The sequence below is a fragment of the Castor canadensis genome, chromosome 6, assembly GCF_047511655.1.
Source record: "Castor canadensis chromosome 6, mCasCan1.hap1v2, whole genome shotgun sequence".
Classification (NCBI taxonomy): domain Eukaryota; kingdom Metazoa; phylum Chordata; class Mammalia; order Rodentia; family Castoridae; genus Castor; species Castor canadensis.
This window is the reverse complement of record NC_133391.1, coordinates 64188999-64204777: the sequence shown is the minus strand read 5'-3', so window position 1 is coordinate 64204777 and position 15779 is coordinate 64188999. Positions and strand designations below refer to the sequence as shown.

Sequence of the window (15779 nt, the reverse complement as noted above, 5' to 3'; positions counted from 1 at the left end):
TACTCTCTCTTCAACAAAATTAGAGATAAGGGCAAAATAGTTTCTGCCGGGTATCAAGGGGGTGGGGGGCAGAGGGAGGGGGTGGGGGCAGGGGGGAGAAATGACCCAAGCATTGTATGCACATATGAATAATAAAAAAACAAACAAACAAAACAAAACAAGACAAAAACCCTGCCTCAATAGAAGGTAAGTGAAGAGAGAGATAATTATTGGCTTGGAGGCTGGCTTTGCTGGCCAACAGTTCACCTGTTGTGTCTTGTTTCCAAGTTGACTAATTTAGAAATTCAAGATAACTTGCCTCTGTGATGATTAAAACTGGAGAGGGAGATGGAGGGCCCTCCTTGGATGATCTCTATCTTGATGTTTTGTGGTACCCAAGCCAGCTGTCTAGGCTGCCAAGTCTGATTCTAGGGAAAAGCATTTTCATAGGCAGTGACACTGGATAGCTAAGAGACTTCTTTGAAGATTTTTGAAAGACTTCTAGATAAGAATTTATGATATATTTTTTCATAGGGATGAGGCACAATTTAGAAGAAGAATGTGTTGACTTTCATGATCTTTGAGGATTTCTAAAGGTAATTTTAAAATCAAACTATCAATCTGGAAGTTGCAAACATGCAAATTCCTACATATAGGAATTTTTATTAGAAATCATCTTTTAGTGAGATGTTTGGGAAGAGAAATAAAATTGCAAAAGAAAATAATTTTTTCAGTTATTTGAAGCTTTTGAAATTACAGTCAGTTTATAATGGTTTCGGAAGGTGCTCTTAATGGAAAGGGGGAAAAAAGTGGAGAAATTTGATGGGAGAGAGGGGAGGAAGAAAAGAGGAAAAAGACAAAGAAGGTGGAGTGTCTAAAAAACTTCAAGTATCCACTGGATCATTTTTTTCTTGCAGGCACTTTGAGTTCTGCATTGTAACTGTGTATTTTGTAATTAACTATTCAAAGGTAAACAACACTTATGTAACTGAAATTTATTGTTCTTGGAAACAAGACAAACTTGTACTTTATGTTTCAAATATATTCTATTTGATTCACTATAATTATTTGTTCCAAAAAGAGCTGGGATAGCAAACATCCTTTCACTTTTCTGTGAGATAAAAGGTAATTCTGATCTAGGTTAATAAGAATAGTTAGGCTAGTTTTTATTTCAGGGGTATGTCATGAATTTATTCTTGAGAATAACCATTTCAAGCATCTGTGTATCTGAGAGGATTCCTTCCTGAATGTCTGGGGCAAAAGTAGGATTCAAAGAACCTCTGCACTTCATCGGTCCTTCTCTTGTGTCTCTGTAGACATCCCGAGCTAGAGATGTAGCTCAGTCATAAATGACTCGCCTAGCATTTGTGAGGTCCTGTGTTCAATCCCAGAACCATAAAAAAAAAAAGACATCATGCCTGGAGGTCTGAACAGTGCTTGGCCTTCATGGTAGTGGTAGATATTCTTCAAGCTAGGAACTCCTGGGACTACCTCAATTAGGTCCTGACCTAATTGGCTAGGAGGCTTTTCCAGGAAGGAGTCTAACTTGCCAGGGAAGTGGGTGTCACTAGTCTTTAGACTTTGGAACCAAACCTTACCATGTGCTGTTGACCCTATGGCCCTGCTGAGCCTTCTCCAAAGAGTCTGTAGTCCTCTATCTCTGTCTATCAAGGATCTGTTGTCCTTAGATGGCAGTTTTGAGATATTTTATTTTTACCCCTGGGCTAAAAAGAGTTATCATAGCTAACCTAAGGTGCTGTTCCTGCAAAGGCCTGTTTGTAAGGTCAAGGTTGGCCCTTTGCTGGCATGTAGGAACTTGGATTTTTGGAGTCTTGTTGCTGTTCCCCAAATGAGAAAGGTGACTCATTGTGCTAGAACTATGAAAATAATATGGTTTATGCTGAAACTCCTACTTGGGGGAGTTTGAATTTGGTGTATGTACTAGGAGGAAGTGCCTGTGTGACCAGGCTCCAATAACAATGTTGGGTTCTGAGTCGCTAACAGGCATCCCTGTGCAGAAACACCGCACATGTGTTGCTACCTTTCTGTGGCTGCAGGTAGTGTGCTTTCCGTGACCCTTTGTGGGAGGAAGAAGCATACGGAAGCCCGTATATGGATTCTTCAGACTCTACCTGTATCTTCCCCCTTCTGGCCCTCGGTACTATCACTGTAATCAATCACAGCCACAAGTAATAATTCCTTCTAGCAAATCTCTGAGTGTGGGATCATCTTGGAGACACCTGACATGGTCCCTTTGCTTACAGTACTCTTCGTGATGCATCCCTCCCTCACCCTACACAATTTCAGGGAAAAGATAAAAGGGAAGTGTTTTTAAAATATTTATCGAGAAGATCTACTTTAAGAAAAAAGTGTCAATCCTCTTAACTACTTCATTAGTCATGGAAAACTTACTCCTGTGTTTTGTACTTACACAAAATGTCAAAACTTTTGAACTCTCAAAAAGGAATACCTTTTAAGGATCTCTTATTAGCTTTATAAAAATAACAACAGAATTCACATTTTTAAAGTGTACAATTTTGTGGTTTTTGTGTCACTAACCAGAACTGTGCAACTATCACACCTATCTAATTCCAGAACATTTTCATCACTACCCTCGCTAAAAAAAACAAACCTAAAAACCCCTGTCCTTCCCAACTCCCGCCCACCCCCCACTCCCCCACCCCCACCTTCCCCACCCCTCCCACCCCCATCCCGGTCCTTGGGAACCAGTAATCTACTTTCTATCTTTATTGATTTGCCTGTTCTGGGTATTTTATATAAATGGAGTTGTGAAGCCTTTTGTGACTAGTGTATAACAATACTTCGTTCTTTCTTACCGCCAAATAATATCCTATTCTACAGAAATTACATATTTTATTTATCCAACCATTAATACATGAAATTTGGGGTATTTTTTATGCCTTTTTTTTTTGCAGTACTGGGGTTTGAACTCAAGGCTTCACACTTGCTACTCAGGCGCTCTACCACTTGAGCCACTCCACCAGCCTATTTTTTATGCTTTTTGATCATTATAAATAATACTGCTGTGAACATCCATGTACAAGAGGTAGTGTTATTTGGACAGGTTTTCTCTCAGCTTTATTGAAGTATAACTGACAAATAACCATGAGCAAGGTTTTGTGTGGATGTTTCATTTCTCTTGGGTAGTTTACTTAGGAGTGAAATTGTTGAGTCATACAGTAACTATATTTCACTATTTGAGGAACTGCCCATCTGTTTTATCAAAGTGCTTGAATGATTTTACATTCTCAACAATTTTATACAGGCTCCAGTTTTTCTACATGCTCACAGACATCATTATTGCTTGCCTTTTCACGTACAACCATTCTCGTGGGTGTGAAGTGATTTTAATTTTCATTTTCTTAATGACTAATGATGTTTAGTACAGTATTGCATCTTATTGCCCATTTATGTATCTACTTTGGTGAAAAATCTATTCAAAGCCTTTGCCCATTTTCAGATGTGTTCTTTTTTTATTATTGAATTGTGATAACTCTTTATATATGTTGGATCCTAGGCCTTTATCAAATATGTGATTTACAAATATTTTCTACCATTCTGTGTATTGTTTCTTTCTTGAATTTTGAGGAAATACAATTATTTATTATTGCCTTGTCATTAATGTTGATGCCACATCTAAGTATCATATCAGATTTTAATAATTCCACTTACTTTAGGAGGTCTACAACTTAGTCCAATTCTGTTACTCCATGTTGGTGGGAAATTAATGGTGTGGGAGGGAATTAGATTACAGTGAAGTTGAAAGAGCATGAGATGTAGAGTCTTAATATTGAGTCCATATCTTCTATTACTCTTTCTAAGCCCAAGTGTCCTGTCTGGAAAAATGATAGTTCCCATTTCATAAGGTTATTGTGAAGTTTGAATTCCTTTTGTGAAAGGGCTTAGAAGGAGATATTTGGTACACAGGAGACAGCTCATAAATGTTAGGTGTTGTTTTTATTAAGAGATTGTGGACATGGGCTGGACCTAATCAAGAGTTGACTAACAGATAAAGGTATCATTCTGTTCCTAAGTGTTTCTGAGAGGCTGATAAAAATTACACAAGACTGTAGCAATGCTTATGGTTGTATATCCTGACAGGTGCACAGCAGAGTGATATTATTTCTTTTGATCTCAGCACTGAGCAATGCTAATGCTCTTTGGAGTCCAGAGAAAAGTCCTAGATTTTAAAAAATGGTCATTTGCATAACTGCATGGAAAAACAACAAAACTTCTTCCCTGTTAGACATAGAACTTTAAGAAAGGTCACTGATATCTCAGTTAAATATTTATCATGCTTTATAGTATTACCCTAGAGCTTTCATATAAATGTCCCAATCATTTGGGCTTAGAAGCAGTTACATGAATAGGTTACAGTCACAATAAAAAAAACTGGTATTATTATAAACTCAGATATTGGTGCAAGTTCAAAGTCAGATCATCTCAACTTGGCCTGATCCTATGTGGCAAGTACACTAACAAATGAGGTGGCACCTTCCAATAGAGATATGCTTATTAATATATAATAGAGACCTTAATAAAATTTTTGTTGAAATAACTCAATTTAAAAATTTACCACTTTATTCACTGTCAAAAATAAAACCCTTGAAGCTGGGCACATGTCGCATACTATAATCCCAACATTCTGGGGGACTGAGGCAGAAGGATTGTGATTTTTAAGTAGCCTGGGCTACACAGTGAGAGACCATCTCCAAAATAAGAACAAAACAAACCAACAAACAAAATAAAACCCCTGGTCAGTGACTGGTATAACTGTATTCCCCAATGTCAAAAATTTAAAAACACCTTTTGAAAAAATGCACACAAATCTTAAACTGTGAAACATTTACTAAATTAAGCCACACAGTCTTCTTTCTTAGTTGTTCCTGTCTTAACTTGCAATAATAAAAGCCATTTAGGGAATCTTACTGAGGAGAGAAGACTATACAATACCCTAGGGGACACAAAGATGAATGACATAGTCTCTTCTACCTAAAAACATGGCAATTTTACAGGCAATCTAGAAGCAGAATGAGAGTGAGATAAAAATTCTCAGTCCTTACCCAGGTTGATAAAGCAATTTGTGAGGTGACAGCCCCATTTAGAATCAGCCAGAGGGTTTTAAGCAGCACATAAGTGGGTTATGGAGGCTGGGTAGTTTTGTAAGCACATCCAGGTGTGGTAATTCATTATGCCTTACCACAGCCCTGGGAGGCAGCAACTTCCCTCCTTTAACAACACAGCAAACTGAAGTATTAACACCAAGTGATTTAGATGAGACTGGAAGCCAGGCAGGCTGGTGGAGTTGGTGTTCTTAACGACTCTTCTGTGCCATTGTCAATTCAAATAGGAATTGCAATGGAGTTGCTTTTGGATTTCTAGAAGCTCCATCTAGTCCTTCAAGACTCCCAAAATGTGGGATACAGTAATGTAGGTAAAAGATTGAATAGTTTTTCCTTTTAACAAGGAATAAAAAGGTACATTTGTCCATGATTTGCTCTAAAATAAAATTGTACATTAAAAATGTGTGATGTACCTTATCTCAACCAGCAAAAACCCTTGTTCCTTCCTATTATTGCTTATACTCTCTCTACAACAAAATTAGAAATAAGGGCAAAATAGTTTCTGCTGGGTATTGGGGGGGGAGAGGGAGGGGGCGGAGTGGGTGGTAAGGGAGGGGGTGGGGGCAGGGGGGAGAAATGAACCAAGCCTTGTATGCACATATGAATAATAAAAGAAAAATGAAAAAAAATAAATAAAGGGAGAAAGAGATAAAAAAATGTGTGATATAATCTAGTGTGATGAATTACATGGTGTTTATAATGTGATTATCCTGCACAATAATAATATGAATGTTCCAAGAAACAAGGTCTGTCTGTGTAGAGGGAATGTCATTTCCATGTTCTTCAGGAAGCAATCATTTTGGAAATAACATTTCATAGCCTGATAGTAGCTTCTTGGATAGGTTTGTTAAATGACCTGGTAGTAATACTCCTTTTACTAGAGTAAAATCCTGATCATAATATTTAGAAAACTGGCCTTGGTGAGAAAATGGATCTTTGAATTCATAATAGCAACCAGAACAGAGTAGGACTTGAAACTTATACAGTATGGGGGAACTTCTTTAAGATAAAACTCCCCCACAAAATCAGGTACAAACAATATTAAATTAGAATAGGCACATTCAAGTGATAGACTATGGGTTTCACCCTCATTAACTTCATGGAAATCTACTATTTTAAATAGCAACTAAATAATTTTTTTAAAATATCATGAGAATAATTTCTGAAAGGAATTCTTCCCCTTTAACCCCAGAAGAAAATATCTCTTCATTTGGCTTTTTTGTCCCCTCTCTCTTTTCCATTTCTCCACTGTCTGGAAAAATCCTATTCACAATGGATCTCTCTACTTGTGTGATGAGAAAGAAGAGAGGATGAATGATCTGTTGCAGGAAACTGAAGCCTGCCAGGACCAGGTCTGGCCTCTTTCCACTATCCTCTCAGCATATAAATTTGGAGAAGATTATTTTGAGTACAAATATGAAGAACCCTCTTTCTCTAGAGTCTTTATTCTTATTTTGCCAGGGAAGAAACTAAGGTCAGAGGCATTTAATATCAAACCAGAGCATAACTGTTCAAATTCCTGGATATAAAACATCATTTAATTTCATAAACCCCGAGCAATGTTGGAAAACTACCATTTTGACATGAGATAGACTTGACTATTTGAACTTTTTTTTTTCAAGAGATAATCCACTTTTGTTTCAGAAGAGCTAGAATTTTGAGAAACTCACTTAGCTCAGTAGCAGTGTTTCTTCCCCGAATCTCTTATTTCCACCTTTCTTTTTTGGTGCTGGGGATTAAACTCAGAGCCTTGTGCATATACTACTGAGCTACGTGCCAGTCTCCATGTTTCTTTAAGGTCATCATAATGCAGACTTCAGCTGTATGGGAGGAATCTTTAAGTTTGACTCTTAAAGTCTTTACAGTTCCTACATGTATTCAAATATATAAAATACATAATTTTTAAGCTTTTTATATTTTTCCTTCTCTTACTAAGTTATAAAATAATGCATGGTGATAAAACACATAAAGAAAACTTTAGAATTTGACATAGGGTTGTATGGATAATGATTTCCAATCAATGTCTATAATAATTCACTGTGGTGTTCATATGGCTATCTCATGACTCTCTTGCTCTGGGGAAGTCAGCCATGTTGTAAGAACCTTGAAATGTTCTCTGTCCACAAGGAGAGAAACTGAGGCCTCCTGTGGACAACCAGCACGAGACCACCGGGTAAATGGAAACACATCCTCCAACACAGCCCAGTCTGAGCACCACAGCCGAGGTAACCAACAGCAATCTCAGTGGGAATGCCTAACTCAGAACTCACTGCTAGTTTTCTCCCAGGTTCAGAATTCATGGATACTGTGTGAGATAATGCTTATTGTTTAAGAAGCTAACTTTTGTAACAATGCACTGAGAATCAACTGACAACCGACAACTCAGGTCATTCTTTTTCCTTTCTTTTTTTTTTTTGTAGTCCTGGGGATTGAACCAAGGGCCCCTGCATGCTAGGCCAGTGGTCTACCACTAATCTGCAATTTGGAATGGGCTCCCTTGCAAGTTCATGTTCATGGCAGTGATGACTGGTTTGGAATTTGGATTTATGTTTGCATGTTGGGCAGCGTGGACTCATGCAAGGATCCAGCAGGGAGAGCCTGGGCAGTGGTGGTGCTGGAAGGGAATCTTTGTTCCCCAAAGATGAAACAGAGAGAGTAACTGCTAGCTCAGTTTCTACACCAACTGGATGTGAGCTCTGGAAGGAAAACAAATAGGAGGCTATTACTGTAGAGGGTGTTTTGTTTATAATTTGCAACAAAATTAAGCCTTTGATTTTCTTTTTCCTCCCGCTAGTGCCTTATTGCACAGTGAAGACTTGTTGATTAAGTACTGTTTTTGGGTAGTATTGGGGTTTGATCTCAGAGCTTCATGCTTGTGAGGTAGGCACTCTACCACTTGAGCCACACCTCCAGCCCTTTTTGCTCTAGTTATTTTGGAGATAGGGTGCTACTTTTTTGCCTAGGCCAGACTTGAATTGAAATTCTCCCAATCTCAGCCTCCCGAGTAGCTAATATTACAGGCATGAGCCACTGGTACCTGGCTCTGGTTAAGTATTTTTTGAGGGAAATATTATTTCAAGCAGAGAAAACAAGAATAGAGGCACAAAGACATAAAAGTATGTGGCATGTGTGAGTGATTAGTTATTAAATTAGAAATTGATGTCTGATTAAAGTAAATGCCTATTTCTTTCACATTTCATTTAGCTCAATTTATAGTAATTCATTTTTAAACTTTAATTAATTCAATGTGAAATTAAGTTATAATTAAATTTACATTTAAATTTATGAAAAGGGAAATTTCAGCCTATATTGCACCTGATAGCCTTTTGGTTATGTAATTTTCCCTTCTTTTTTTCCCAATTGCAAGGATAAAACACTTGAGACCCCAGACAGTCAACTAAATTCAGATCAATGATGAATCCCTATGGAACAGTGACAGGGCCTGGGCTATGAGTCAGGAAGTCTGAGGTGTCATTTGACTTTGTCACTAGCTGTTCTCCCTGGAGTGGGTAAGCTGATGATCCTGTGTTGTATCTGTCCCGTTGAGCATCTGCCTCCTGGGGCGGGGTCAGCAGCAACTCCAGTGAGGACCAGCTCAGGGAAACTCTTTATTCATCCATCATCTCCCAAGATTTAGTCATCTGTCTAACATTTATCATTGTCTACTTTGTGCCAGGAGCTGAGTGACTGGTTAGAATCAAAAGGCAGCACAGTGAGCAAGAAAAGACAAACATCACAAGTATAACTTAATGTGTGATAAATGCTAGGGTGGAAGTAAACAACAGTCATAATGTGAGCAGAGAAAAAGAGACTAATTTCAGGGATGCTTTCTGAAGGGAGTGATGCCAGCTCAAATTTTGCTTTGTGAGCATGTGGTAAGCAAAGAAGAAAGTGCAATGTCCCTGAGCTAGCATACATGCTAGACTGTACTTCTTGGGTACAGGGAAGGGCAAGAGATTAATCGAGGTCAGCAGACCAGGGTCACAAGGCATCCTCCTCAGAGGTCAAGGGATGACTGTGAGATAAAGGAATATACTTGTACTACTTCACCCTCCCTGCTTCTAGCCTTCCTCTCCACACAGGCCAATGTTTGGCATGAGACCTGTTCATGGCACATTGTTCTGCCCCTGTGGGGCTATTGAAAGGAACAAACCAGGTTCCCTTTCTTCTAGGACCACCCTGGCGGCTGGTACTTTTTTACATTATTTCATTGCACTAAGCATTTGAAATATGCAGTTTATTTCTAGCTCTAAGTGTTGCAACATGTGGATGAAAAGAAAAGATGGTGTGGAAAATTACATATGGAGAGTTAGGCTAATACTTTAATTTTCAAAGTGTATGCATGCTGTCTGCCTCCTGGTTGTGTCTGTGTCAGTCAACATCAGAGACTGGAGCCAGCCTCTGGAAGCAGGAGCTGGTCTTCTGTCATTTAGCTACTCAACAAGAGACTCTTCTCAAGGTAGTTTCTTCTATGTGCTACGTTCTTGGATGGAGAGGAAAGGATGTATTCCTGGTCCCTAGGAGCACTAGGTGCTAAATGAATTTATCATTATTCTTCTGTGGATTCCCCACCCCCACAGCCTGACATTAACAATAGCTGGGATTAGAAGATTTCCCATGTGCCAAGGACTTTATGTATTATTTCATTCAATACTTTCCACAGTCTTCTGATTATCCCTACTTCTCAGCTGAAGACAGTGAGGAGCAGAGAGAATACACAGCTCTTAAGTGACAAACTAGCTATATACTAGGCAGTCCTGTACAGAACATCCCTACACAGAGATTCTAAAAACCATTCCACAAGTGTTCATTGAAATTACCTCCCATACTTCCTCTATTGCCACCCTTTGAAAGTACTTCAAGCAAATACCATTGTCTTTCATAGATACATAGTGTTTTCACTTATGATTTATCTACTTTTTGATGGCATAAAAGGCACATCCCTTCAGCAGAAACTGTACCGCCCACTTTGTTTTTTCCTCTGCCATTGGCATGTGATAAAATACTCTGTCTTGATTCTGGCAGTAGCAGAAAGCCATAGCTCCAGTCAGCCACTTGATCACCAAAGGAAACAACTGACACCATACAGTACACTGTGTTGCTGTGATCGTTGATAAGTTAGGTGTACTAAACGCATCTTCAACTTACAATGTTTTCAATATTACTTATTGGGAAATAACCCCATCATGAGTTGAGGAGCATCTGTGCTCTTTACTGGAAACCCACAGAATCACATAATTAGTCAGTGTAGAACCGGGAATCCCAGGTGTATTCTACGTAAGTAACCTTGTGGCTTTAAACAGTACCATGTCCACTTCTGAAACCAATGTCCCCTCTTGGGGCTCTAAAAGTCACCCTATGTGAGATAAAGAAACTGAATTTTTTTAAAAAAAGAAACTGTATTAAATAACCTTTGAAGATGGATTTGGAAATACCCCAAGTAATTTGAACCCAAGACAGGTGAAAAATTGGGTCAATGAAGTTGGATAAGTCATGAGTGGAGTGTACATTCACTCCTGGAACTAATTTTGTTGTCTTAATGTTGTACAGCAACAAAGACTTCTTTTCTTTTTCTGTGACTTGCTTCCCTCATTTAAGCAGTGTAGAGAATAACTGTAATTCATCTATTGCAGGGAAAAGCCACCAAGTTTTGTAAGGTCACATCTATAAAAAACATCCTCATGAATAAGCCACTGTGAAAATAGAAGAGACTTTATTTTTACTGCTGGGTTTGTTGTAAGCACCCGTTCATCACTTAAGCGCTTCCTGGCAAGGTTCCCCAGTGACCTCGTGTGGCTCCATGCTATCTCTCCCACAAAGCTCTATGGAGGCAACTCTAGAATTTTCAATTCAATTATACTTGCCTGACTTTGATTTTTGTTAAACATGAAGGCTAAATAAGTAATAAATAAAATGAAGGCATATAAATACACCTGATGGATTTTCTTTAATCTGTTAAGGAAAAGGTTTGTAAATCTTCTGTTGTCATTGTTTTTTCTTTAACCACGATCAATTTGCAAAGAAAAAAGGCTTTTAACATAAGTGGGGACTTTAAGTTGAATTCATCCAAAATAGATTTCTATGTGCTTTTAAAACTTCATCTAAAATGAGTTAAAATTAGAGCAAAAGTTATTAAATTGTGCTTTTTTCCTTTCAAAACAGTTTTAGATGATTTGAAAAAATGTAGTTAAAAATGCTCAAATCATTTTTGTAAAATTGGTTTTCCTATATATATTTTCAAATTACCAAATGAAAGACTGATAACAGTGAGTCACTTACAAGCCAGCATGCATCTCTTTCAGGAATGGTGTACCTCTCACCTGGCAAGTTAGCAGAACCACATCTAAAGTTCAGATCTGTTGAGGAACAGAGGCATAGAAGCAACTAGAATCAGGGGCACATGCCTGAGCTTATACAATCTTAAGATCTTCTATTAAAAAAATAATAATTAGGTATGAAAGTATTTTATTTAGAATGAGGAAAGACATTGAATCATTAACTTGAAAAAGTTGGCAAACTTCTGGTCCTCTACTCTTCCAGCTGCTGTGGGTAGATGAGGAAATGTTCACCCTTCTCCTTAGGTACCCCCTCTCCTAAGAGATTTACTTTTTCCTAGCCAAACTCACTCCTCCTGCTCTTGGGCAAAGGGCAGAAGCACTCTTTAGCTCTGAAGAACGAGAACATGGTAGGCCTAGCATCATGACCCACTTTCAGCTCCTGTTCACTGAAGTTGTAGAGACCAGAGTGATATTTAGATGCTGGAGGGGGGGCTGAGTCTAGAGAAATAGGAAAGCTCCTTCTTCCTTCTCCATGAGCAGGACTGAATTGGTAGCAGTCAAAGAAAGTAAGACCACGTTAAGGGTGTGTGTGTATATATATATATATATATATATATAAATAAAATCTTCCTGAGTGTCAGGTGCTGTGCATCTGCAATTTGAGCAATTGATTCAGTGCAATTTCAATTTAAAAATAAAGTTTTTATTTGACAAATTGATCCTAAAATTTAAGTGGAAGAGTGGTGAAGGGTCAAGAGTAGCCAAACACTTCTAATCTGGGTAAGGAGTCTTACCACACCAGATTTTAAAATTATGAAGTGATAAAAATTAAGAGCATGATGTATGACAGAACTGACATTGCAGATTAATGGGAAATGAATAAAGAATGTGGGACAATTCATTATCTATATAGAAAAATTGAAGTGATGCCCTAATCCACACCAGAAGCAAAAAAATAAATCCCAAGTACACAAAGGATCCCAGTTAGAAAGGAAAACATACTTTTAGAAGAAAATACATCAAGACATCCTTGTGATAACAGCTAGAAAAGGATTTCTTTTGAGTTACAGGAAGTAAAAACTATAATGAAAATGATTAATAAATTAAAAGTAAGTTTTTTGGACAGAGTGTAAAAAGACAAATTCACAGGTTGAAATTTTTTACAACACATGAAAGTAAGAAAAAAATTACTGGATTTTTTTTTTTGGTGGGATTGGTAGTTAAACTCAGGACACTGTACTCAGGGGTTTTTTGAGCCACACCCCCAGTCCATTTTGCTGTGGTTATTTTTGGAGTTGGGGTTGTGTGAACTATTTGCCCAGGCTCACCTTGAACCTTGATTGCACTCCGCATCAAGGTTGTTGGGTTTTGTTTTTGTTTCTCTGTTTTCCAACGCAGGGCTTTTTGCTTGCTAGGCAGACACTCTACCACTTGAGCCATGCCTCCAGTCCTCACTGGAGTATTTTAATGACTTTTTTTTTTTTTTTTTTTTTGGTGTACTGGGGCTTGAACTCATGGCCTTGAGCTTGCTAGACAGGTGCTCTACCACTTGAGCCAAGCCCCCAGCCCTGGAGTATTTTAAAAACTGTCAAAGAGAAGAAAAAGATAAGAGACCCTTCTTTCCAAAAGGAGGAGGAAGGAGAAGCAAAAATGATGGAAAAACATGTTGAAACGATGCTCCTATTATTAATAAGAGAAATGAGCATTAAAGCTACCATTTCACACTTTCCAGATTGGAAAAATTTAAAAGGCAGACAATTCAAATGTTGAGGCTGCAGAATAACTGTGGGTGGTAGCAAAAATGACAGAACTTTGTAACACAATTTGACAATTATGAGGAAAATTAGTTATGTTTATAATATGTGAGGAGCAAATGTTTCTCCTTAGAGACGGACCTGAGAGACACTGCAGCATAAATGCACCAGGAGACATGAGCAAGACTGAGCTTTCTTGAATGAGCAAAAACCTGGACATAACCCACAGGAGGCCCAAGTGCTCCTCTAAAGCATGCCACCACAGTCCCTCCTTCCAGCCCTCACTGGCCACTGCACACTTGGAATATCCTTATTTCTGACTTCATGAGGTGCCCTTCTCCCCAGGTTCGCAAGACTCAAGATCTTCCTCACTTCAGAACAACATGCTCCTTCCCAGTTGTCTGTGGCTGTTTTTTCCATTCCTTAAAGTCTGTCTAAATACCACTTCTTGGGGCACCCTTTACTCACCATCCCATTTAGACTAGTGTTCCAATCTCAGCTTTGACTTGTTGCTTCCTATAATAAATATTAATTTTTGAATTAGGTATTTACATATCTATGTGTACATCCACTTGTATTTTCTACCTGCCTCTGACAGTAAAGTAGTCAACTCCATGAAGGCAAGGACTGTGCTAATCCTGCTTGTGATTGGATCCCCTGTGCCTCACACACAGCCTGGCCTGGCCTATAACAGTTACTCAATAAACCTTTGCTGAATTGAATAAAAATACTGCACAAAATCTATTGCTGTCTATTTAAACTAGTTTGTTGATCTAAGTACATTTTATTAGCTCTACTTCGTGGTCAGGATAATTGGATATTAAAACAATCACATAAATTCCTAATACTTATTTAGAAGATAAGGGGAAGAGTTTTAAAAACTTTTATTAGCATGTATTAGCTGTACAGGGGGATTTCATTGTGACATTTACATATTTGCTTACAATGTATCTTAATTAGATTTACCTCCTCCATCATTCTCCCTCATTCCCTCTCCCCGCCCTCTTAGAACAATTTCAGCAGGTTTCATTGTTATATTTTCATACAGGAATACAAAATGCATCCACCATATTGCTCTCCTTTACCCTTTCTGTTTGCTCTCCTACTGGTACCCAGGTCCTTGGACAGGATCTATTTTTACTTTCCTGTCCTTCATTTTTTTAAAGTGTATATTGATTGTTCAAGGGGCATTAGTCTTGGTACTTCACATATGTATGTAGTAGTCTTTTTAATTAAAAAATTTAATCAATGTGTGCCCAAATGCTTCTGCAAATTATTTTCAGTGATTTTATACACAAAGCATTAAGTAGACCTTTCAACTAGACAAAAGGCCTTCCAGTGCCTACACAATTTGGAGGTATGCTAAGTATTTTTAGGTTGGTTCCAATATACATTTTAAAATAGCACTTATAAATGCTAGGATGGAAATTTGATGTAGTATACTCCAATATACAGGTGACATAGGCCTATATGTTGTTGTTGGGCTCTTTCTGAAAGACTTGCATTTAGATTGGTGTAGGTTTTTATTTTATTTATTAATAATTATGAAAATCATGTTTAACATATTTAAGTTATACTTTTTTCTTATTTTACTGAAATTTAATATTTAAAAGTTTAAGTGAATAATAATTGAGATAACATAATCCTTCATTTTACTTTTAATGTGAACTAACAGTTATTTTATTTATTTAATGTAAACTTTATTAGTTTTTTCTTTTTTATTTTCATATTATTATTGTACTGGGGTTACATTGTGACATTTACAAAAGTTCTTACAATAGATTTTAGTTAAATTTACCCCCTCCATCATTCCTCCTTTATTAAGCTATATATTTGTTTGCTGATGTATTGTAGTTTAATTTATTTTTCCTGGTTGGAGCTTGCATTCCAAAGAGGAGTTTGCATGACAGTCTACTTAAGAGACACATTAACCAGACAAGGCATTTGAGAGATAGGAGAAACTCAGAAAAATATGAAAATACTTTTATATTATCAGTCACAAGAATTGTTCTCTTGCTCAAACAACCACTAAGCCAAGTAAGATAGGTTGCTTTTAATTACAGATAGGGAAAATAGATCTATTAAGCAAGAAGTTACATAACTTCTTGGTCTCTGAAACTTCTTTTCAAAATGATTTAATTTGATTTCATAACCTGAAATTCTGATATGTGAACGCCATTATTTTTAATTTATTGTTTGTAGTTTAATTTTTAGAAGCTATGATTTAAAGCATTTTTAGTCTGAATAATTTAGAAAATAAGACAAATGATCATGTTTAACCCTTGACATTCTGAATATGGTCTTATCTAGAAGTAAAGTGGTTTTTTTTGGTACTGGGGTTTGAACTCAGGGCCTCATGGTTGCTAGTCAGGCATTCTACCACTTAAGCCATGTCCCCAGCCCTACAAGTTTGGGTGTGGGTTTCTTTCTTTGCTTTCACTTGAGAAGTCAGCATGAGAGTTACATGAGAAACTTCTTGTATTTGGTTTCCACATATACTTGATTTCTACATTTTATAAGTTGCTAGAGAATTATTGAGACCAGATGAGTAATGAGTTCAGTTTTCATTTAAAATATGTAAATATTGTGTTTTAGAGAGGTGTTGGTGAGTATTAATGTTTGCA

At 37.5% G+C, this 15779-nt stretch overlaps 1 protein-coding gene and 1 long non-coding RNA gene across 8 annotated transcripts in view; one reads left to right on the top strand and one right to left on the bottom strand.

Moving 5' to 3' along the window:
- The window catches only part of LOC141424119 (uncharacterized), a 536343-nt gene that overhangs the window by 20051 nt on the left and 500513 nt on the right, over window positions 1-15779 (top strand). Inside the window, exons 3-4 of one of the 2 annotated variants that reach the window (XR_012448989.1) lie at window positions 514-575; window positions 2037-2636. The exons of the other annotated variant lie outside the window; for it this stretch is intronic. This is a non-coding gene — a long non-coding RNA (uncharacterized lncRNA). Of the gene's footprint in view, window positions 1-513; window positions 576-2036; window positions 2637-15779 lie in introns of those variants that run through there. 2 annotated transcript variants of the gene reach the window in all.
- The window catches only part of Gramd2b (GRAM domain containing 2B), a 91718-nt gene that overhangs the window by 75497 nt on the left and 442 nt on the right, over window positions 1-15779 (bottom strand). For 2 of the 6 annotated variants that reach the window (XM_074076592.1, XM_074076593.1), the window contains exon 2: window positions 11403-11479. The exons of the other annotated variants lie outside the window; for them this stretch is intronic. In XM_074076592.1, the coding sequence (XP_073932693.1) occupies window positions 11403-11416 (14 nt within the window). In that variant the 5' untranslated portion in view covers window positions 11417-11479. The remainder of the gene's footprint in view (window positions 1-11402; window positions 11480-15779) is intronic. 6 annotated transcript variants of the gene reach the window in all.